Genomic DNA, 22,584 nt, shown 5'->3' with positions numbered 1-22,584 from the left:
GCTTAAATATTGTACTTGATGCTTTAGAGTGTAAACCTGTAAAACGCGAGCTCATACATTTTGAGCTTTTTAAAATTTGTTTTACTCACGATGCACGCATATCGTTCCTCCTTACATCCGCTGTAATGAACATGCGCATTTGTTTTTGTCTAATAAAATCGATATTTTAGAAAGTTTCGGAACGAAAACTTTTACAACATCGTTTATTCTGCATTTCCCTGGGACATTAAACGCAGCACTTGACTTGCACAAATCCTTTCAGCTAATCGGTTCTCGCCGGCTCACAGGGATTCAGACATCATCCGTGGGTGGTGACAGACCAGAGCGTGTATATAGTTACAGTCTGGAAGCAAACACGCAGAGACAGTCCTGTTCAGACGGTGGATGCAGAAAGAAGAAGCAGCTAGCTTGATGACGATGAAAATGGATTTAAATGCCATCATAGAGCAAATGGAGACGGGAGACCAAGACAGCGCTTTGACGGCTTTACAGAGCTACAACAAGGAGGTAACCAGAGAGCAGCAGAGCCTCTCATCCAGGCGTCCAGCTGATCGCACACATCTTCTGGGGATGTTGCCTGCTTTGCTGTCTTTAGCTTCTGTTCAAGCTCTAGGTCAAGTCAACTTTTCAGCTCAGATGATAATGCTTCCATCACCTTTACAGACGATACAAAAATAGAGATTTATAGAAATAGATAGAGAAATGTAACATAAAGCCTTTTATTTCGTATCCCAATTCTACACCGGTTTTAAACTGAACTGATAAATATCTTTGACCACTTGGGGACAGCAGAACAAGCTATACACAGTACTAAATATTATTGTGGCCTAAGACACCCACTGTGTTTCTGCCTTCTATTGTTTTTTTCTTCCTTTCTTGTTCATCTTATTCTGTCTTTCTCAGTTATTGGAGTCTATGGCAGCTTTAAGCACCACATGGTAAAAACAAGTGAAACCTGGCACGCTGATTGGATACAGTGGCCTGATTGTTTTTACCAAGTTTCATGTCTGCTTCTGAAGTGCCACCAGTGGACCTCAGATTTGTCTGTGTAACTAAAACGAGGTGCCGTTCGTTGGCATCCTCAGACAAAGCCAAGTTCAAACCACCTTATAACACCAATTTGCAAAGTATGTATTTTGTGCCATTTTGGATTTCATGAAAAAGTTTTTCACTTCCCCTCCAACGGCACGGATGATCTTCAGAATAAATCACACAGAGGTTATTGTATGGATTCTTTAATTTTGAAGGCATTCATTTGTCACAACCATTCCAGATGAGTTGCGAAGCTGCCAAACTGGAGGTGAGGTCATATCTAAACCACAGTTGATGAAAGGCAACCTCGGTATGTAGACTCAACCCCATGTTTTTTAGGCATTGGGTGGTGCTGCAATAAGGAAAAGGTGTGTTTTTCCTAATAGTAGTTGTTGGCCCCATTAAGAAGCTCGTTATGCCTGTGATATCTTGGGAGATCCCATGAATGGAAACTGACAACCTATGTATGTGGTTGCTGTATTGTGTTATTCCATCTCAAATCATGAGAGAATTTGTGGCTGGACTTGAAAAGGGCTGTTCGCTTGTGATCCCTGTGCCACCCAACAGAGCTTAACAAGTTTTGCAAAGAAGAATGGATAAAATGTAGGTGTCCAAGTGTGCAAGGGTGATTGAGATGTATCCGCACAGGCTCAATACTGTAGCTGCAGCCAACGGTGCTTCTACTATATAGCGACGCCAACTGGGTGAATATTTATGCGATCATGTATTTTAACTACCTTTATATTTTTAATTAGTTGTCATTAATCTGGAGAAATCAGTTTTTGTTTTTTTTGTTTTTTGTTTTTTGCTTAGTAAATTCTGTTCAAAAACGTCCAATTAAATTAACATTGATTCAATGTTGAAAAACAATAAAAGGGAAAACTTTCAAAGGAGGTGGATAGTTTTTATAGGCGCTGTAGCCTAATCCAAGAACAACAGGGTTGTGGAGTTTCAAAAGGGTTGTCCAGATATAAGAGGGAAAAAATATTTTTGAATGCAGTCACATAAAGCTTGTTTTGAGTCACTTCAGGCATATATGCAGCTCAGTTCATTGCCCTACTATACACTGGAAGGTAAACACTTAAGCAGTTGCTATATATATATTTATATATATACACATGTACTCAGCCTTTAACTTTCTGTACAGCTTGTGACATTGGTCTTGAAGCCCACGTTTACTTGCAATGGAACACAACGCAAGGACATCTGTTTTAAACCTACAACGATCATGACAATCAATTTACCACTGACGTTTAACTCACATACTGTAAGTGCGTCAGTTACCATTAAATATATGTCATGCATGAATATTCCAGCTGGAAAAATTCCACTATTCCAATAGCTAATGCAGCAAAATATTCTATGCTTTGTTTTTGTATTACGGTGACATGCAACTACATAAGGTACAAATATATTCCTAGCTGACTTCTGCTTTATCTTTTGTGTTTTTTTTTTGTTAGTGTGAATTCAAAGATGGGACTTTTTATGATGGCTTCAATTTTATTAATTTTTTTTAATGTACTCACCCATAATCAGAGATTATTCAGGCTTTTATCTTTATTTAATAGTTCCTGAGATATTGTTGTTTAAATAAAACATACTGAAAGCGGTTTGATAAGTTTTTTTTTTTTGTTTTTTTTTTAAGTTCTGAAAATATTTAATACATCAGTTTAAAATGTATTATTTTTATATTTTCACAAATGTCCATATCAGCGATGGTCAAACAGAAATACATTTAAAAATTGAAAATTTATGATGTAATGGCCCTATTGCACTTTGTCATAAACTTAAAAAAGATGTCAGTGCCTATAAACACTGTCAAATCTTCGCCAAATTTGGCACAGATCATCACCAGAGAACTCCTGCATAACAGACACAAAGGAAAACCAACTATTTTAATAAGTACCATTTAAAACCAAAGGGAACCTAAACCGTAACAGTCATAAGACATTTTAGTCCTCAGTGAGCACCCTAGGCTGTAGTACTCAGACCACAGCCACCTTCAAACTTGGCCTTCATTTTGATCTCAACTACATGCCTGTAACCGTGACAACATATTTCATGGCTGTGACACTATCGTGTTGACACACTTTGTCAACATGTGAACACCTGCCAAAGTACTAGAAACTGCTTTTGTGATAGCTCCTGATACATTAGGCGTCTCCGGCACCACGTTTTGTCATGACAACCCATGCACACACACAGACACACAAGGTCAATACAATACCAGCTACACTGGTAACAAACACCTCCTTATTCTTTTCTCTGTCCACAAGTATGCAAGGGTCCACATGGGTCTGTGTGACATCAATTTTGTCATCTCCCCGAGTCCGCAAACGTTTATGCCGACCTCTGCACACGTTGCGTGGCTGTGTGGACAGTGACTTCGCTTCAAAGGCAATAGTGCACATGCTTGACAGTTGTGTAAATGTAACCTACCAAGTGCCACTGTGCAATTAAAAGTATGCATTTGCAAGACAACAATAAGCTTCTTCTGACAAAATCTCTCTGCAGGATTTCTGAACTGTCAGTAAGTTCTGACAGGTTGTTGTTGCTAAAGTGGATGAAAGTGTGGAAAGCTGCTTTAACATTTAAGAGCTAAGTTTGATGATTTGTAATAACATTTACAGATATCAACCATGTTGGAGAATGAGTGCTTCATTCGTGATAGGGTTGTTTTAGAAATAACTAGAACTTCTTTCTTTGGTTATGGTTTAAATACCATGAGCTGCCCCCGACTCATCTTCTCACTTGCTGCAGCTTCTATAGCAGCTTCTATAATAGTATCTGCAATGTCATTTCACCACATGGTCCTTTTTACAAGCAAAACCTGAATTACCGATATCTTTAAAACACATAGAGCCATTAAAGGTGGAAACAGTTTTCCATATGAATCACAAGACAACAATGTCTAACAAGTACATTTGTAATGGGTGTGATAGAGCACACTTTGCCAAAAGTGTATTTGGTACTTCCCTCGTTCACTAAATAGGCTATACTTTAGTATGATGTGCACTGCACCAATGGTTTCACAAAATCCAAGCTGATAGCCTCATCGTGCTGGCTCTACATTTGTCTAAATGCCACTTGAGCTTTGCTACATGATGTCTGCTAACCCCTCACGAGCCATGCTATATGGCTCTCTGAGCTACAGTGTGGGAGCTGATGTTTAAGACGACAGGATTAGATTCTCAGATACACAAATAGTCTCCTAACGCCAAGCCAAATCCTACTGTAAGAGCTCTTAAGAGATGAGGAGCTTAGTGTTACAGGAGTTTCTGCCATATAAGTTGCATGGTCTCTGGTCTATACCTTCCTCAGGAGGCTTCTCTATACTGTTAGCCTGCTCTGGCTTATTCACTGTCCTGGACATTATAATGTCCTCACATGAACCGACTGGAAGGTGTGGATTAGCTTTCAGTATTTGGACAGTGTAGTTTGACACGTGATGTATGTAGTCAGTGTTGCACTGTAGGTAAAGATAGTTACAGTGAGATTTAGCCCACGTTCCTGGTGCATAAGTTACACTAACAACAACTAAGAAAACAATGAACAGCTTCTCAGTGAGAACCACACACATTTAATTTCACTTGTTTAATATTTGCATGAATCTGAGCATCTAAACAGCCGCAAAAATAGCCACGAAAAGTCACATCGAGCTGGAAGCTTGACTCTGTTGCAGGGGCGTGAAGAGAGGATAGGAGGATAGGAGTGTTTTGAGTTGAAGAGAAGTGAATATTGGACTTGCATATTGAACGTAGACACATTTCCAGATATATGTTTCTGTGTTTTGTTCTTTATCTTTTGGAAGTCTAGGGAGGTTACTGTTTGTGATCACATTCACTAAGTTGTATTCTTTTTAGCCATGAATGCTGGGTATTTTACTTTATACAAGTAATCAAATTAGAAAAACGTTTTTTGTATTTGGGTTAATTTGAAACGTATGTCAAACCCTTTCACATCATCAAATGACTTATTAATAAGCAAAGTTGCATGGCATGGCTCTTTCAGCATTTTTTAAAATGATTATTATTTTTGGCCTTTATTGTCTATGGAAGACAGGAACGGTTATGAGCAGAGTGGGGGAAGGACATGCAGCGATCCCCTGTACATGCATCACCCGCTCAACCTGTTAAGCTACCAGGGCACCCCTTTCAGCATGTTTTAAATAATCATTTACACAATTATATTATTTAATATTATTTGGGAGTGAGTTCCATCATGGTGTTTGTTGGTATGCTACTGTACTTTGAACTGATGTATTTTTTTTGTTTGTTTTAAAGTTATTTTTTTAGCCTTTGTTGGATAGTTTTAGTCAGAGAGAGACAGGAAAGTAGGGGAGAAGAATGGGGGGAGGACATGTGGGAAAGGGTCATGAGCAGGAATTGAACTCCTGACCTCCACATTGGGACTGTAGCCCTGCACATGGGAGGCCAGCTCAACCACTTGAGCTATAGCGACGCCCCATGTGGTTTTTTTAAAATCCCAAGTAAAACAACCTTAGTTGCATGTCTTGTTACATATGTTTGTGTAGCAGTACTGAAAGATCATCTTTTAAACCAATATTTGCTGCTCAACCCACAAGAAAGAGTTGCACGTGCTGCCTCGTTCTAGGCTTGTTTTCCTTTCTTACACTTACTGGACTGACCTGCAGAACAGTAGGCAACCCAAAACAAAACCAAATCTTTAATCACTTGTTTTATAATGCAACAAAAAAGAAAGAGAGAATCTTTCGTATTCTAATATTTACTACAGCCACCTTTTATGTTTGAAGGCATATTCAGTGCTTCTTGGCATGAAAGGCCCCTTAGCTGCTCTTTGTTCTATTACACTCAAGTCAGGGGACATACCTGACCAGATCATCAAGTTTTCGCTTTTTTTAAAAAAAACTTTAATTGTGTCAGTTTGTTTGGGACCATCATTATTGTCATTGGTATCTTGAAACTGGGAATCATCGTTTCATTCAGTATTTGGGTACAAACATAGAGTCATACTGGCATCTATAAATGTCATTTTCCCTGCACCTCTTGCAACCCCTTTGTTTTTACTCTTAGTAATATTCAGCAACTGTGGCAGTCATGGTCAGGTCCACGCCAAGCATGTTGAACTCCATTCTCAGCTTTCTGCTCTGTAACACGCTTTGTTTTTGCACTGTTTTACAATTTGCACATTTTGTAAAGTTAGTTTATTTATTTATTTTAATAGTATTTAACTGTAACCCTTTCTTGTTGTGATTTGGTGTTTTCTTTTTTGCTGCTGTATTGAAAAAAATCCCTAGGTCCGGGATGAACAAAGTATTTCTATTCTATGATGCAAAAAGACTGGAAACTGACTGAACTTATTTCATTAAGCAACTTTAAATCCAAACTGAGAGCACTTGAGACGACGTTATCTGATTGCCACTGTTTTTCATAATGTGTATGTAATTTTACCTGTCTTTTAAATTGTAACTTGTGCTGCCTCTTGGCCAGGATGCCCTCGTAAAAGAGGTTTTTAATCTCAGTGGGTCTCTCCTGGTTAAATAAAGGTTAAATTAAAAAACTATTCTATTCTATTCTATTCTATTCGATTCTATTCTGTTCGATAAACCCTATCTGACCTATGAATGAGCTGGCACTATTCATCAGTCGCTTTTCATGTTCTTTGGCAAAGTTTTGTGCCATTTTGTGAACAGTATTTTCCTTTTTTTTTAAAATACACTGTCCATAGAGACTGACTTCTTCATACGAGGTCCTTTGCACTGTAATGAGCATCGCTGACTGGTCCTGTGCCAAGTCAGAAAGTACTTAGACACCTGGTTTCCAATGGAAATGTGCATAAATAGCGAGTCATGCATGGTGTGACAGATGTGCTACCTTTTGTTACGATTAGGACAACTCTTCCTGTGCCTGATAACTATTCCTGCTGACCTGCTACTGACATACTGTTGCGCTTGTAACCTTCCATCTTTATGAAATCTGCTTTTTCACTTGTTTAGGTTATTTCTTATTGTGTGACAGTGTAGACGAAGCCAGGGCTACAAATGAGACAGCTGAGGTTCTTTTATAACCTTGTTCATGCAAGTAACCTTAAATTACATGTATATTATGTTTTTGTTGCAGGGAGGCTGTTCTTTGCAGCCTGTACTTTTAGTGTAGTCTAAGCTGTTGGTTTTATACATACAGTCATGGAAAAAATTATTAGACCACCCTTGTTTTTTTCAATGTTGTGTTGATTTTAATGCCTGGTACAACTAAAGGTGCATTTGTTTGGACAAATATAAGGATCACAACAAAAACAGCTCATAAGAGTTTAATTTAAGAGCTGATATCTAGCCGTTTTCCATGGTTTTCTTGATAATAACTAAAATCACTTCGGTTCTTACATCAGTAGCTATGGCATTGTCCTGCCAAACACTGCTTTTAGACATTCCATGTTTTCTTTTCTGTCTGTTTTAGTCACATGATACACACAGGAGTTAGTACTTGATTGCATAAACATTGTTTCTGATGACTGCGGCCATGCGTCTTGGCATGCGCTCCACCAGCTTCTGACATTGTTCTGCTGTCACAGCAGCCCATTCCTGTTCACAGATTGAAACAAATTTGCTTTGTTTTTGGGCTTGTGGTTCTCCATTTTGCATTTGATGATTTTTTTCACAGGTTTTCAATTAGATTTAGATCTGGTGATTGAGCAGGCCAAGGCATGGTTCCAATGTTGTGGTTCTCCATTCAGGCTTTAACTGACCTTGCCGTGTTGTCTTGCTGGAAAATCCAGTTATTGGACGCAGGAAAGAGTTTTCCAGCTGATAGAAGAAGACTGTTTTCAAGAGTAGCCCTGTACATGACCTGGTTCATTCACCCTTCACACAACTGCATTTGCCCTGTTCCACCCATACGGAAACAACTCCAGATCATCACTGATCCACCCCCAAGTTTTACTGTAGGGGCAAGAGAGTCTGGTTTGTAGGCTTCTCCAGGCTTCCTCCTAACCAGTAAGTTGGCTGGAGTGGGTATCAACTGAAAATTGGATTCATCACTGAAGAGAACCTTAGTCCAATCATCAACAGTCCAATCCTTGTGATCCCCAGCAAAGAGTAACAGGGCTTTCCTCTGTCTTTGGTTGATGAAGAGCTTCTTCATTGCCCTGTGTGACTTCAGACCAGCTTCAAAAAGTCGGTTTTCAACTGTCCTTGCCGAACAAGACACATTTCTCGACAATGCCCACTCATTTTTAAGGTCCCTGCAGGGCTGATGAGTCCTAACACAGGAACAGATGAGTGCACGGTCATCTCGTGGGGTAGAAAGACGTTTCCTGTCGCGACCAGCTACCAATTTGATTTCGAGGCCTTTGCATGTGCAGGACTGCTTATGACATGCAATGGCCTCTTATATACCCTGGGAATACTATTAGGCTTAAGTATGTCAAGTAGAACATAAGGTATTATGTAATCAGCTGCATTTTTTGTCGTGTTCATTGTATTCTTCAGGTAATGTAACTTTAGTGGTGCCACGCATTAAAATGAACAAGAAATTGAAGAAAACAAGGATTGTCTAATAATGTTTTCCATGACTGTATATAGCACAGTTTATACCATTACACAAAAACATCAAATATTCTATATGTCAACCTAAACGTTCTGTTACAGTTAAAATACTATTTATCATTTTAGTGATCTTGCAAAGCGGTGTGCTCAGTTTTGCTGTAACCTGTAAATATTACTGTCTTTCAGAGTCTTTCTTTTTCTTACTATCTTCTGTCTCTTATTTCCCCTGCTTTTTCTGCTTTTTTAAATCTTTGTCTTATCTTTCTTTGTGCCTTCTGCTTTTCTGTCCTCCAGATGAACCAGTGCTTTACATTCAGCAAGGAAGAAGAGCAGGACAGAGAGGTAATTTTAACATTCCCAAAACTGTGTCCTGTACGATAGCTTTTTGTTAGGTCCATGAAAAAACATTGCACCTCAGAGTGTGAGTCTCATAATTGTCTTACCTATAGATAATAACACGTCTTAAACATGCCTAGCTTGACAATTTACTCTGCAGTACATTTACATTAACACAGATGTCAGCAGTGAAAGAACATGTATAGAAATTGACACTGGCCTCCTGTCACCTGTATCATCCGTCTTCTCCCCTGTGTGTGCCTGCCTGGTGCTTTAGGAAGGAAGCTCACAAAAGGTATGAATAAGCAATGAGCAACATTTTATGTCTCTTATGTCTCTCTATCCCTTAGCACACAGTTTGTTTACAAGACAGATTTTTTGGTTCTAATGTTTGAGCCAACTCCATACACCCATCTTGCACTGGTGAGGAGAACACCAGTGTTGTTTCCTCTCAGAAGGGTCAGAGTGATGATCACCTCTGACTGGCATGAATTATTACAGCTCTAATATTAATTGTTTGTTCTTATTCACATATCAGGAGCGCCATGTGTATCACGGCAGTCTTGAGTTTTCACTGGCTCCTATAACTCAATTTCTATATGATGGAATCATCAGATCAAAAAACAATCAATAAGCTGATTTCTCACTTTCAAAAGATGTTATGTCAGATTCATTCACAGCCTAACCCTCACCCAGTTTACTCAGCTTAGATGAAAGTTGGCCTCTGAACTGAATAGCTGGTAGAAGAGAACATTAAAACATTGTTCGATTCCCTTTGATTTGATTTTGTACCCAACACATTTGGAACATCTTTGGAAAGCAGTAAATATCTGTCCGTAAAAAAGTTGCGCTAACATTGCTAATATTAACCTAAACAATCTATACAAAGTTTTTCTTCATTTTGTAACTTGACAATTAAAAGTATTTAAAAGTATTTTCAAACAGTATGATTCTGATTCTGTTTGACAATAAAGTGATTGGGACTATGTGTTTGATTTGCCAAATGTACACCTGAGGAGCTTTCCGATCTCTAAAGAGCAGTAAGGAAACAATCTCACCTTGTGGTTGGCAGTCCCACATGGGAACTGTGGTTAAGAGTGGAAGAAGCCAGAGTTCAGGGTTGAACATAGTTCAGGTACAGCTTATGTGCCAGTGCCAGCTTCCTTATCCTGTAAACATGTGCTCACACTGAGCATACATTTGCACGCAGACTGTAGAAAGATGCAAGTCAACTTAGTAAACATTGGAGCAACAATTTTAACTCCCTGAATGACTGACTTTAAAAATGTTGTAACTGAAATTAACTGAAATGTCACTACAGGATATACAAAAACAGGAATGTTTACAAAGTTCTTGGCCAAGCCTCAGCATTTCTTATCAATGGTCATCACATGTATAATAGTTATATTAAATATATGCACATGATAACTAATCAAGACTGGGCAGAATCGCTAATCACACCATTTTGGTATATGGAGAATTCTGTCTTGTATGCTCTGGCAAGACCTGACAATCAGACCCTATGTGCAGATGGTCTGGATTTCATACGTGGAATTTTAGTGTCTGAATTTGACCATGTAAATTTCTGCAATCAGACTTTTTGATTTGACTTGAATTTTGAGATCCGGATCGAATTTACATATGGATATAAATCTCACCTTGAAATAGTTGAGATTTTTAAATAGTGCAAGTAAAATCATGTAAAAATTTGATATTCAGTCATGATTACATTTCCCAGTTAGGCCTTTAGTTACTCATCACAATAAAAACTTGAATTATGATTTTCCTGCTTCCGTCAATATACGTCTAACACTATATATTTATTGTGTGATGCAGCATCTGGGGGAGTTGGTGCTTGGTTTCCTGAACAGGGATCTGCAGCCTTCCTGTCTGCTGGCCTGTCTAGAAACTGTTCGAATTCTGTCCAGAGACAAACATTGCCTGGATCCATTCATCAGCCGCTCAGCCATGCTCACTCTTGCCCGCTATGCTGGTATTGTTGTGGACATTCCTGCCACACCTGCCCACAGCCATCTGGTGGAGGGACAAGGTAATTCCTGTCAACTTCACTTCACATTTTCAATACATTCAAAAGGTTTTACCCAGGTGTGTCTGCTTTGTTGTTTCTCCCATGAAACTTCCCCAAATCTTCATATTAATGTACTAATACTTTTTGTTTTTGCAAAAAAAAAAGTTTTTTTCCTACTTGAGTGTTTTTTTTAGACTACTTTTGAATTTGAATACAGTCTTAAACTTAGAAGTTCTAAATATCAGTTTCCCTCCTTCAATTATCCTTTAATTCCCATTTTCTAGGCTTAGTTTCATGAATCCAGGCATCAAGCAGAAAATGTCTTGACTTCTCATAGCAAATAAAGCATAGTTTTACACTCCATTTTTTTCTCTCTCTCTCTGTTTTTTTTTACGCTCTTAACTATAGAGACTCTATGTTGGCCTGTGAACACAGCCTAGATACAGGTGGTCTATTCCAGTGCTGTCTCAACCTATCGTGTGTACACATAGATAGAGGTGTGCAGCTACTGATAGTGAAGTGCTAATGTACGACTTTCACCACTCAGTCTATGTAGGCAGGTGTAATAATGTTAAAACTGATTCTGTTTTGTGTCTCAGGAAGCAATTTCAGAAATACAGTAGCACAATATCACAAGCCTGGACCAAGCTCACCTAAACAGAATGTAACCATCATTCATTTTAATTATTACAAAACATTCAGTATACAACAGATGTGAGTACCCCCCCAACTTAATTGTCAAATGATTCCAATTTGTTCACAACATATGTTTTCTCAAGGGACTACACATAGCATGTTGAAGACCTTACAAAATGTATACAGAGAAACCCAACAAAACCAAAGGTTCCTTTTGAGTCCCTGTAAGCAAGGACTTGGCAGCAATAGGAAGACAAAAAAAACCTCCTCTTTACCAGGAAGGACTCAAAGGATTCAACTGGTTGGGGTAAGGGTGGGGATAAGCATATAGACAAAGAATACAACACTACCATGGAGGTTGCTTAAGCAGGTAACAGAGATTCAGAGATGTGCAGCTTCAAGACAAGTCAAGTCAATTTTGTTTATATAGCGCAGTTTACAATGTATGTCATCACACAGTCCTTAACATAATAAGAGATACACCTTACAAGTTTACACAGAGAACCCAAAAATCCAAAGTTGCCTTTGGACTCCTTCTGAGCAAGCGGTTGGCAACAGTAGGAAGGAACAAAGAAACACTGGAACCACAAGTAGACCTGCAGTCTGAGAGCGAAGGGCTCTGTTATGATGATATGGTACAATAAGGTCTTTAAGGTAAGATGGAGCTGGTCATTAGGAGCTTTGTATTTGAGGAGAAGGATTTTAATTTTATTCTGGATTTTACAGGGAGCCAATGAAGTGAAGCTAATAAGGGTGAAATATTTCTGTTACTGGTTCCTATCAGAACTCTGGCTGCAACATCTTTTGCCTCTTCTCTGTGTGTCAGTTGTCCATATTAATCAAAAACAGGGTTTCTGGAGGTTACCAATATGAGATTGTTGCTGTGTTTTTCTCACAGTGCTTGCTGGTTTGTGTAGATTACACAGGATGAAATTTGGCAAGAGGATTTTTGTGACAGCACAATTGATTAATAAAAAATCAAAAGACAAGCTTTTGATCTTTGCCTCCTTTGCTCCATTCTTCATGTGTACAACATCCTAAACTCAGTATAAATATTATTTGAATGTGCACTTAGTTACTTGAATTTTCCAATTCATTTTCTTCGCAGTGGAGGGTGAGGGAGGAGATGGGGAAGAGGCAGCAGAAGGGTCCAGTGAGACAGTTAAGGAATCCTCCCCTCATTCAGAAAACCCAGACCAGGAAGTGATTGTTGAGGCTCTCAAGTCCATCTGTAACATCCTCCTACACAATGAGACAGGACAGGTCAGTCTGCTGTGTCATGAATTCCTCAGATTATGACATTATGTTTGTTTAGTGCTGTTTATAAAATCTGATGGATGGATGGATGGATGGATGGATGGATGGATGGATGGCAGGTGGTAGCAGCAGATCTGCAGCTGATTAAAGGTGTGGCAGAGAGGATGAAGCAATGTCACGATCCCACCTGGAACCATGAGGTAAGAATATCAAACAAATAATCTTCTTTTTGACTTCAATGTAAAGTTCCATCCATTATCTATACACCGCTTAATCCTCATTAGGGTCGCGGGGGGGCTGGAGCCTATCCCAGCCGATTTAGGGTGAAGGCAGGAGACACCCTGGACAGGTCACCAGTCCATCGCAAGGCCACAACCAAGCAGACAGACAACCAAGCACACTCACATTCACACCTACGGACAATTTAGAATCACCAATTAACCTCAACATGTCCTTGTGGGAGGAAGCTGGAGAACCCACGCTGAACAAGCAAACTCCACGCATAAAGATTCCGGTGCCCCCACCGGGACGCGAACCGGCGACCTTCTTGCTGCGAGGCAACAGTGCTACCAACTGAGCCACCTTGCAGGCCTCAATGTAAAGTTAAAAATCTTGATTTCTGTTGTTATAGTTGGACAGTGGCTTGGTGGTTAGCACCGTCACCTCGCAGCTAGAAGATCCCCGGTTCGTGTCCCAGTTAGGGATCTTTATGCGTGGAGTTTGCATGTTCTCCCCGTGCAGGGGTTCTCTCCGGGTTCTCCAGCTTCCTCCCACACAGTCCAAAAACATGTTGAGTTCAATTGGTGATTCTAAATTGTCCGTAGGCGTGAATGTGAGTGTGCTTGGTTGTCTGTCTCTAAGTGTGGCCCTGTGATAGACTGGTGACCTGTCCAGGGTGTCCCCTGCCTTCACCCTAAGTCATCTGGGATAGACTCCAGCCCCCCGCGATCCTAGTGAGGATTAAGCGGTGTATAGATAATGGATGGATCTTTGGACAGGTGTTACATTTGTCCACAAAAATTTTTTGAGCTGCTTGACCACTGAGTCAATCTTGGCATCTCAGTCGGATATGGCTTTAAAGGACAATGATCAGGTAGCATTACCAGAGCACAGACACTCCTTTGACCAGTGACTATAAAAGAACCCCTTAACCCTCTACAGCCACATCTTGGTGGAGAAACTCCACCTGCTTCCACTCGGAGGACCAACTAATCGTTGACTCATTGACAAGAAAGTGTTGGTCAATAACACCTTCTCTGACCTCTTGTTCACCTCTACCGGCTCCCCTCAGGACTGCATCCTCTTACCTCTGCTCTTCATCCTCTATACTGACAACTGCAGGTCCATCCACCCAGACTGTCATCTGGTTAAGTATGCAGATGACGCAGTTCTCTTGTCCCTGCCTTCAGGCCCGTCACATCACCACAACTCAGCAATCCATGAGTTTGTGGAGTGGTGTGATACATCTTCCCTGGAGCTAAATGTAGAAAAAACCAAAGAGATGGTGGTGACTTTCTCCAGCAAGCAGAAGCAGCAGCTATCAGCACAATCCATTGGAAGCTGGGAGAGATAACGAATGAATACAAATACCTGGCCACAGTTTTTCTTAACACATTCAAATTTGCCTCCAACACTGAGGAGATCCTCAGAAAATGGCAGCAGCGGCAGTATCTACTGAGAAGGCTCAACACTTTTGGTGTCATCAGGAACATCCTAAGGACATTTTACTTTTCGTTCATTGAAAGTGTCATTACATTGTCTATAACCTTCTGGTTTCACTCCATCAGCCGACAGGACGTCGGCTCTGCTGTCCTGGATGCAGGACTCAGAGGAGGAGAGCATCCTTTGTTCCCAGGGCTGTTCAGCTCCTCAACTCCCAGCCATCACTGCCGCCCTGCCTCCCAGCACTGATCCCCCTCTCTTGCATGGGGACATTACATATTCCATCACAGACATGCACCTCTGCCTTAAATTATAGCTCATGTAAATACTGTCATTTTTAGCACCTTACATACATTATTTGTTGATCCAAGTACTTTACATGCCTTACATGCCCCCAGCGGACAAATAAAGTTTTTTAAATTGAAACAGAAGCCCAATTAAAATGCAGCTATATCCAGATGTCTTCATGCCATAGATGACAAGAGAAAGACGAAAATGGCTTGTTGACATGCTCGATGCTAGCATGTTAGTTAGGGCCACAGCCAGACACTTGACTCCACAGTTTGAAACTAAGAATTTTGTTTGTACAGTAGAACGGACATTTGGCCACATGACCACAGAACACAAACCTGACTTTTTTCTTTCTTTTTTTTTTTGCAATTGAAATGAAGCTGTGCATGGCCCGGTAATATCTTCTCAAAGAGTGAGGAATCTTCTGAGAAAAACGTATTTGCAATCTTGTTGCCCACACCAAGGCTTTGATGCAATTGCAGAATAGCATGCTAATCTGCTCCAGCTGGCAACCAATACACTAGCAAGATAAATAACAATTCTTTTCACTGCTGAATCTCTTCTTCATCTGTATAGAGCAGATGGCAGATGTCATGTTTGGCATCATTCTGGGAAACACTATGTAGATCTATGGAGAGCAGTCCACGAAGAAGGATGAGTGATGGCATAGCCAGGGATATGCCACGGACAAAGAACATGTCTATATGTCTATTGATGCCAATCATAATGCCCAGTGATGTCAAGATGAAATCCTCACACCCATGGTCATCCTGGTAATTCCTGCAATGACATGATATCTGAACAGAACAACTACTCTTGGTGCAGGAAAATGCACTGCCCTTCTTTTTAGCAGCTGAAAATGTTCCAGTAATAATCATGGCATCAATATTTTTTAGCCATGCTGCCTATTGAATGTCTGTGGGATGCTCTGGATGGATGTGTCCGACAATGTAATCTTGTACCACAAAATGTCCAACAACTTTGCCAAACTCTTCAGAAAGAATAGAACAACATTCTACATACCAGCATTGACAAACTTCTCAAACTGTAGATGTATGGCACTATATGATACAAAGGGTGGGAACACTCGTGACTGATACGTTATTTCAGGTCTATGACTCCACTCTCCATCTGCCCATTATCATTTCAAACAAAGTATGTGCTTGGGCATTTTATAACACCTATTCTGTCATCGGGATGCTGCGTGTTGGAGCAACAAATACAAGTGTGTTGAAAGGAATGTATTCTGTCACTTTGCGTGTTTTCCCACCACTCTTTTTGGTTTCTTCTCACTCGAAGCTCCCAAATTGTTTATTAATGAATGAATTTCATGTATTCTGAATAAGACGCCAGTCTTCCACCACTTTGGAATCTTGTGTCTGACACAATACTGTATGTTTACATACTGTTGGTTTGCTTTAGCAAATGCATATTCAGATTATGTAAGTTTGACACCACACTCAGTCTTAAATTGTGTCCTTAGATTAAGATTTTTTATTTATTTATTTATTTATTTTTTAAACAGCTTTTTTTGAAATATAACAAATTCAACCAAACATCTCAAACATATTCATGTATGCTTAATGCTGACTTGACTCAAAGTAGCTGAAAAACACGACAAAATTGTGTTGAAAATATGTGTAATTCACTGTGAAGCTAGAATTACCCTCTCAACAAAAACTATAAGCACAGACCTGGACAGACCAAACATTCAGTGCCTGTCTTGAAGACATATGCATTCCAGTTGGTACTAGAAAACACTGAGGTTTGATCTCTAGCCTTAGAGTTAAGGAGGAAAAATCAGATAAGGTGTGAATAATTCTTCATGTCCCTGCTTTGTCTTTCAAGGTGCGTTTCTTTGATTTGCGCCTCACCTTCCTGCTGACTGCCCTGAGAGTGGATGTCAGGGCACAGCTGGCTCGGGAGCTTCATGGCATCAGTCTCCTAGGTAACTTATTTCCTATGCAGTCATTGTAAGTACTGACCTGGGTAACCACTGTCTGCTCTCTAGGTTATTAGTCTCCAAGGTAACCCATGCTAATAGGATTTTTCCACTCTGGGAACTTAGTGACCTGTAAGAGAACTTCTAATTGGCTTCTGCTTTTTTTCACTGTCTTCCATCTACTTTGGAGACAAGTTCTGGAAGCTAAGTTCCAGCGTTTATGAGGAGATGGTATTAAATGAGGTTCCAGGAACACATACTGGGAGGGCATGTTTGCCCTCAGAGCTGTCATTAGTGTTTGATAGATGTGTCGACACATCTCAACAACTACAGCACAACAACATAACAATAACCACCATTTCTGTTTTTTGTGTACATTTCCCACAACTTCATTGTTTTTTTTTTTTTTAATTGTATGGAAAGTGATTATTAGACTCACCTTCCAGGTCACCAATGCCTGCAACCATTAAGATGTTTAGAAGTCCAACAATCCACAATAAATCGATTGCCACAATAAGACAAGCATTTACAAGAAAATACAGTTTTTGTCAGTAGTTAAAAAACACAAGTTGGTAACTTCCTTTCCTTTGACTGCTGTAGGCAACCAGTTGGATGCCACACTGGGTCTATGTTGGCCAGATACACTGGAGACAGCAAGGGCAGGGTTTGAAGGCATCCCACCTGAAGAACTGCCCCCACTGAGCCGGCAGCAGACAGAACTAGCTATGGAGATACTGAAAATTCTCTTCAATATCACATTTGACACAACCAGACGCAAGGTCGATGAGGTAATGGAGAACATTTAATGTTCGGAGAGTTTTCACTTATTATTTTAGCCGTTTTGTCAGTCATGGTTTAGTACTGCTGCAGCTTGGGGTTGAAAAGTTAAAGGATCACCAAAATCTATCCATCAAGCAGTTTTTGGATCACTTCAAGTCAAAACAGTCAACTTTGTGATGGCATTAGATTAAAAGTCAGAAAAGGCAGTAACAAATCTCCTGTTGCCACTGTTCCTTGATACAATGCAGTCTGGTCCAAAATGTTTTACTTTGTCACCAATAAAGGAAAATTAAATGGCCATTAACAGGAGTATTTCACTTCCATTAACAATAATATTATATTTATGCTGGACATGTCAAAAATATTTATGTTGTTTTAATAGGATGTAAGATATGGATTTCCTTGTTTTCAGTGTCAGAAAACAACAGAATATTAGTTGGCCAGTTTTTCCTGCCTATTCCATACAAGAAATTGTACAATATACAAAAAAGACCAACAGTGTTAAGGGTTCTCTTCAGAACATGTGAGTAACTCATGTGTGATCTGTATGTGTGAAGGAAGAGGCAGCAGAGTACAGACATTTGGGAGCCATACTGAGACACTGTCTAACGAGCCATGCGGATGGAGACGAGCGGACAGAGGAGTTTCACAGGTAGCACGACTCTTGATTCTCCATTCAGTGATAACTAGATTCATTGATTGCTTGCCTCTGATGCTTGCTCCTTTCTTCTCTCTTTGTCAGCCATACTGTGAATTTGCTAGGTAACCTCCCGCTGGCTTGTTTGGATGTACTGTTGATGCCTAAGGTGCAACAAGGCTCCATCGAGTACATGGGAGTCAACATGGATGCTGTCCACATGCTGCTAGAATTCATGGAGAGAAAACTCGACCGGGTAAGACAAGAGATTAAGTGTATGTGTGATCATTACCTTCAATACTATTATAAGAAATGTACAGGCCCAAAGCATATTCTAATTTACATGAAATATTAACACTGTGCTTCTCAAATTAATTGCAAAGGTCAGAGAACACAGTCCTACTGACAAAACAAAATCAAGCCAGACAAGACACATTACTGGTCAGACAATACAACTGGGACTGAGCTAGTGGTGTTCAGGAGACAGAAAAGAGGAAACTTTTGAATCACTTTGTGACATGGTGTGGAACAACCACCTCCTATTAAATGTGATACAGGTGAAGGAGAGGATTGCAGATATTAGGAAAACCAGGAGTAAGGTAAACACTGATTTCATTTTGGGAGAAGAGGCTGTGGTGTGGAAGACTACAAATACCTAGACATCCACAATGACAACAGACTGAACTGGAAAGGTGATGCTGAGGCAGTCTACAGGAAGGGACAGAGTCACTATTTCTTGAGAAAGCTTAGGTCCTTCAATGTGTCCAGCAAAATGTTACATGTCTCAAAGTAGTCTGTTGTGGAAAGCTCAGTTTTCTCTGTAGGAGGCAGCAGCCTAAGACCTGGTTACATCAACTGATAAAGAAGGCTGCCTCTATGCTTGGGACTGCCAGACAACACTACACACCCTCTACATTGTTGTGTATGTGTATACACAGTCTTGAACAAAAGTTTACATGTACTTGTAAAGACCATGTATATCATGGCAGTGTTACGTTTCCAATGACTGCTACAACTCTTTATTTTGTGTGATCTGATAATAATCTTTAAAACACATGCGTCTTTGTCACAAAAAAAAAAAAAAGTAGGTTCTTTCATAAATTTATCATAGGTCTTCTGGAAAAATGACACAAACTGCTTGGACAAAAAGTATACAAACAGCAACTTTAATTATCTTTAACTGGCCTCTTAACTTCTTACGAGTGATTACAATGGACTACAGCTGCTGACTTCTCTAAGCCAATTTAATTAGGGCCCATTTGAGACACTCAGCCATAAACACTGCAGTGGGAAAGTCTAAGGAGCTCAGCAAAGATCTGAAAAAGCAAATTACTGACTAGTACAAGTCAGGAAAAACACTTGGAGACAATTCAAATGCTAAAAGGAAAGCCTTCCCCTTGAAACAACACTTTAAAACTCAAACAAAGTTAGTTTCTGATCATGTGGACAAAGAAAATGTCTTCTAGAGCAATGTTCTGTCTTCAGATCAAACAAAAATGTAGCTATTTTTGCTACAATGACCAGAAATATGTTTGGAGGAGAAAAGTTGAAGCATTTAACTCCAAGAACACCATACCTACTGTCAAGCATGGTGGTGGTAGTATTATGCTCTGGGGCTGTTTTGCTGCAAGTGGATCTAATGTTTTACACAAAGTAAAAGGAAGCAGGAGGATTACCTCCTCATTGTTTGGAAAAACCGAAAATCATCAGCCAGAAGGTTGGATCTTGGACACAGTTGGGTGTTCCAACAAGACAATGAAAAGTGATAAAGAAATGGCTAAATCAAGCTGGAATTACGATTGTAGACTGGTCTCCCCAAAGTCCTGACTGAAACCCATCAAGAACCTGTTGACTGTGCTGAAGAAACAAGACTGTCAGAAAACCAACAAGTTTAGCTTAACTGTACCAATTCTGTCAACAGGAGTGGTCATAGATACAAGCAGAAGCTTGTGTGTCGAATTGAGGTGAAAATGGCAGTTAATAAACATTCAACCAAATATTAATGTTGCTGGATGTACCTTTTTCACACAGCAGTAAAACAACATGTTTCAAAGGTTCAATCACAAACAAAACCTGAGTTATAAGAGTCACTGAAAACTCAAGACTGCCATGATATACAGTGACTTTTCAAGTTAATGTAAACTTTTCTTTACAACAGTATATATACATGTACAACTCAAAAACTTAGAATATCGTGAAAAAACATTTTTTAGTTTATACATTCTATACTCAAGTCATTATTTGTTTTATTTCGATGATTGACTTATAGCTCATAAAATTATCTAAAAATATTAGAATATTTTATTTGAGTAAATTACTATTCAAACAGTATAAATACTATGTCTCTTTCAGTCTAGTAGAGTACAAGTAACCACAATCACGGGGAAGCCTGCTGACTTGAAAGTCTCAGAGGATGATTATCGACACCCTCTGCAAGAAATGTAGGCCACAGAAGGTCATTGCTTAAAAGGGTGGCTGTTGGATGAGTGCTGTATCGAAGTGTATTCATGGAAAATTAACTAGAAGGGAAAAGTGTGGTTTCAGCTGATTGGTTGCGTTTATTTTCAATATTAAAGTTTGCTTGTCTGCCTCCCAGGGACATAAGCTGAAGGAGACCCTTCTCCCATCACTGAATCTGCTGACGGAGAGTGCCCGCATCCACAGAGAGACCAGAAAGTTCCTCAGGTCAAAAGTCAGTACTGGGCAAAGTCAAAGAGAATCGTTGTTGAAGAGATGAAATATGAGCATTGTTGCTATTTTGGTGGCTCTGTTATCCATGTATATTGTTTGTTTAGGTCCTGCCCCCACTGCGTGATGTGACAAACAGGCCAGAAGTGGGCAATGCTCTGAGGAACAAAATAGTCCGTCTTATGACCCACATCGACACTGACGTCAAGGACTACGCTGCTGAATTCCTCTTTGTTCTCTGCAAAGAAAATGGTGAAAAAGTATATTGTTTTGTCTTTGTCTTAGTCGTAGATGTTGACGTTTGTATGGCTGACTTTAAGCGGATGGTTCACTGCCTTTGTGTTTCAGTACTTCATTGTCAAAGTTGTAAAATCTGTAGTTGCAATATGACTTAAGCCCCATTCTGATGGCATTAAAATCACTGGTGTGCACAAGTATTGCTTAAATTACTATACCTTTCCTGAAAATAAATCCAAGTTAAGCTTTGGGGATCCCAAAGGAGTCAAGAAGTAAGACTTGATTTGCTTTTCTTTATCCATGGATGCTGCCTAAGCAGCTTATACATAAAAACATCCGTTATTAGTATTTGAACTGGATTAGGTCATTGGTCCAACCAAAGGCTTGTTGACTTTGGTTGATTTTGTTGTCATTTTATTAAATGTATTGCTTTTATTGTGGCATATATACTTCCATGTTAACAGTAATATCTTTCCTATCAAGTTTCAAGGTTTATTAAGTACACTGGATACGGAAATGCTGCAGGTCTGCTGGCTGCCAGAGGACTGCTCAGAGGGGGTAGAGACTCTGGGATCTACTCTGAGGATGAAGACTCTGAGACAGAAGAATACAGAGAAGCCAAGGCCCTGTCAGTACCACCACAACACTGTGTCATCTTAACTTTGAGTCAGAGTAGCGTCTTTTCCAAAAATCCCATTTTTTCGTTTTAATCCCCTAAACCCTAGGTCATTTATAAAAATTTCCACCTGACAGTCAGTATCAACTGCACAACTGGAAGACCAAAAGGAAGAATCCTAAGCTCTATAGATGAGGGAGACTTGTGAGAATTTTGACATCCAATAAGTGTCCTTAACCATATCAACAAGCCAGAGGGAGTTTTGAAAAAACTCCTGCAAAAAACATTTTTACTTCTGCCTAATCAGAACAGTTAATTACAGGATAAACAACATCCTTATAACAATGAGTCAGTAAATATTGATGATACTGAATCAAAAAACATACTCAGCTGCAGCCCTGTCTTACGTGATGCATTTAAAATCAAGCCAATGCTACATCCATTGTGGTCATAGTTGTACAAGATGGCCTCCTCAGTGAACGTGCCATGCTCAACAGCCTTTGAAAAATGGTGGCATTCACATTTTTATGTCAAATGCAGCCTGAGTGCAGCCCTGTCCATGGGTTTGGTTCTCCTGCACTAGCTCCAAGTCCCAAGTGCTAGTGAGAGCAGGGACAACACATGAGACATCACTAAATGATTCAAAATACTGCAGTTCCATTGATTTCGATTGCAGGCAAAAACATCTCACCGTAAAATCGTTTAGTAGCTGCTCTGGAGCTTTTGTTCATCCGATTTGAATCCCCAGTATGGCCAGTTCTTTAAGTCCAAAATGAAGTATAGCTTCTATGGACATTCATTTTGAAACTAAGTATTGGTTAGATCTTTGCCTTTAAACATTGTTAATGTGAATCAAAATTATTCATTATGCATTGAAGCTGCTTCATTTAAATGTTGCTTAAAATGTTTTCATATT

General features: G+C 39.7%; 2 protein-coding genes across 2 annotated transcripts in view; one reads left to right on the top strand and one right to left on the bottom strand.

Annotated features, from left to right (window-relative positions):
* The window catches only part of ppp6r3 (protein phosphatase 6, regulatory subunit 3), a 35,179-nt gene extending 33,612 nt beyond the window's left edge, over positions 1-1,567 (bottom strand). Inside the window, exon 1 of the mRNA XM_008294450.1 lies at positions 1,557-1,567. The gene's annotated coding sequence lies outside the window, so the exon portion shown is untranslated. The remainder of the gene's footprint in view (positions 1-1,556) is intronic.
* Positions 418-22,584, top strand: part of ric8a (RIC8 guanine nucleotide exchange factor A) — a 24,838-nt gene continuing 2,671 nt past the window's right edge. Inside the window, exons 1-12 of the mRNA XM_008294453.1 lie at positions 418-507; positions 8,852-8,899; positions 10,730-10,943; positions 12,667-12,821; positions 12,935-13,015; positions 16,617-16,716; positions 17,311-17,498; positions 18,048-18,142; positions 18,233-18,383; positions 20,724-20,819; positions 20,923-21,067; positions 21,536-21,680. Coding sequence (XP_008292675.1) covers positions 418-507; positions 8,852-8,899; positions 10,730-10,943; positions 12,667-12,821; positions 12,935-13,015; positions 16,617-16,716; positions 17,311-17,498; positions 18,048-18,142; positions 18,233-18,383; positions 20,724-20,819; positions 20,923-21,067; positions 21,536-21,680 — 1,508 coding nt within the window. The remainder of the gene's footprint in view (positions 508-8,851; positions 8,900-10,729; positions 10,944-12,666; positions 12,822-12,934; positions 13,016-16,616; positions 16,717-17,310; positions 17,499-18,047; positions 18,143-18,232; positions 18,384-20,723; positions 20,820-20,922; positions 21,068-21,535; positions 21,681-22,584) is intronic.

Source organism: Stegastes partitus, unplaced genomic scaffold, assembly GCF_000690725.1.
Source record: "Stegastes partitus isolate 25-593 unplaced genomic scaffold, Stegastes_partitus-1.0.2 Scaffold964, whole genome shotgun sequence".
Taxonomy (NCBI): Eukaryota; Metazoa; Chordata; class Actinopteri; family Pomacentridae; genus Stegastes; species Stegastes partitus.
Note: the sequence above shows the minus strand (reverse complement) of the source record. Positions and strands in the feature narration are given on the sequence as shown.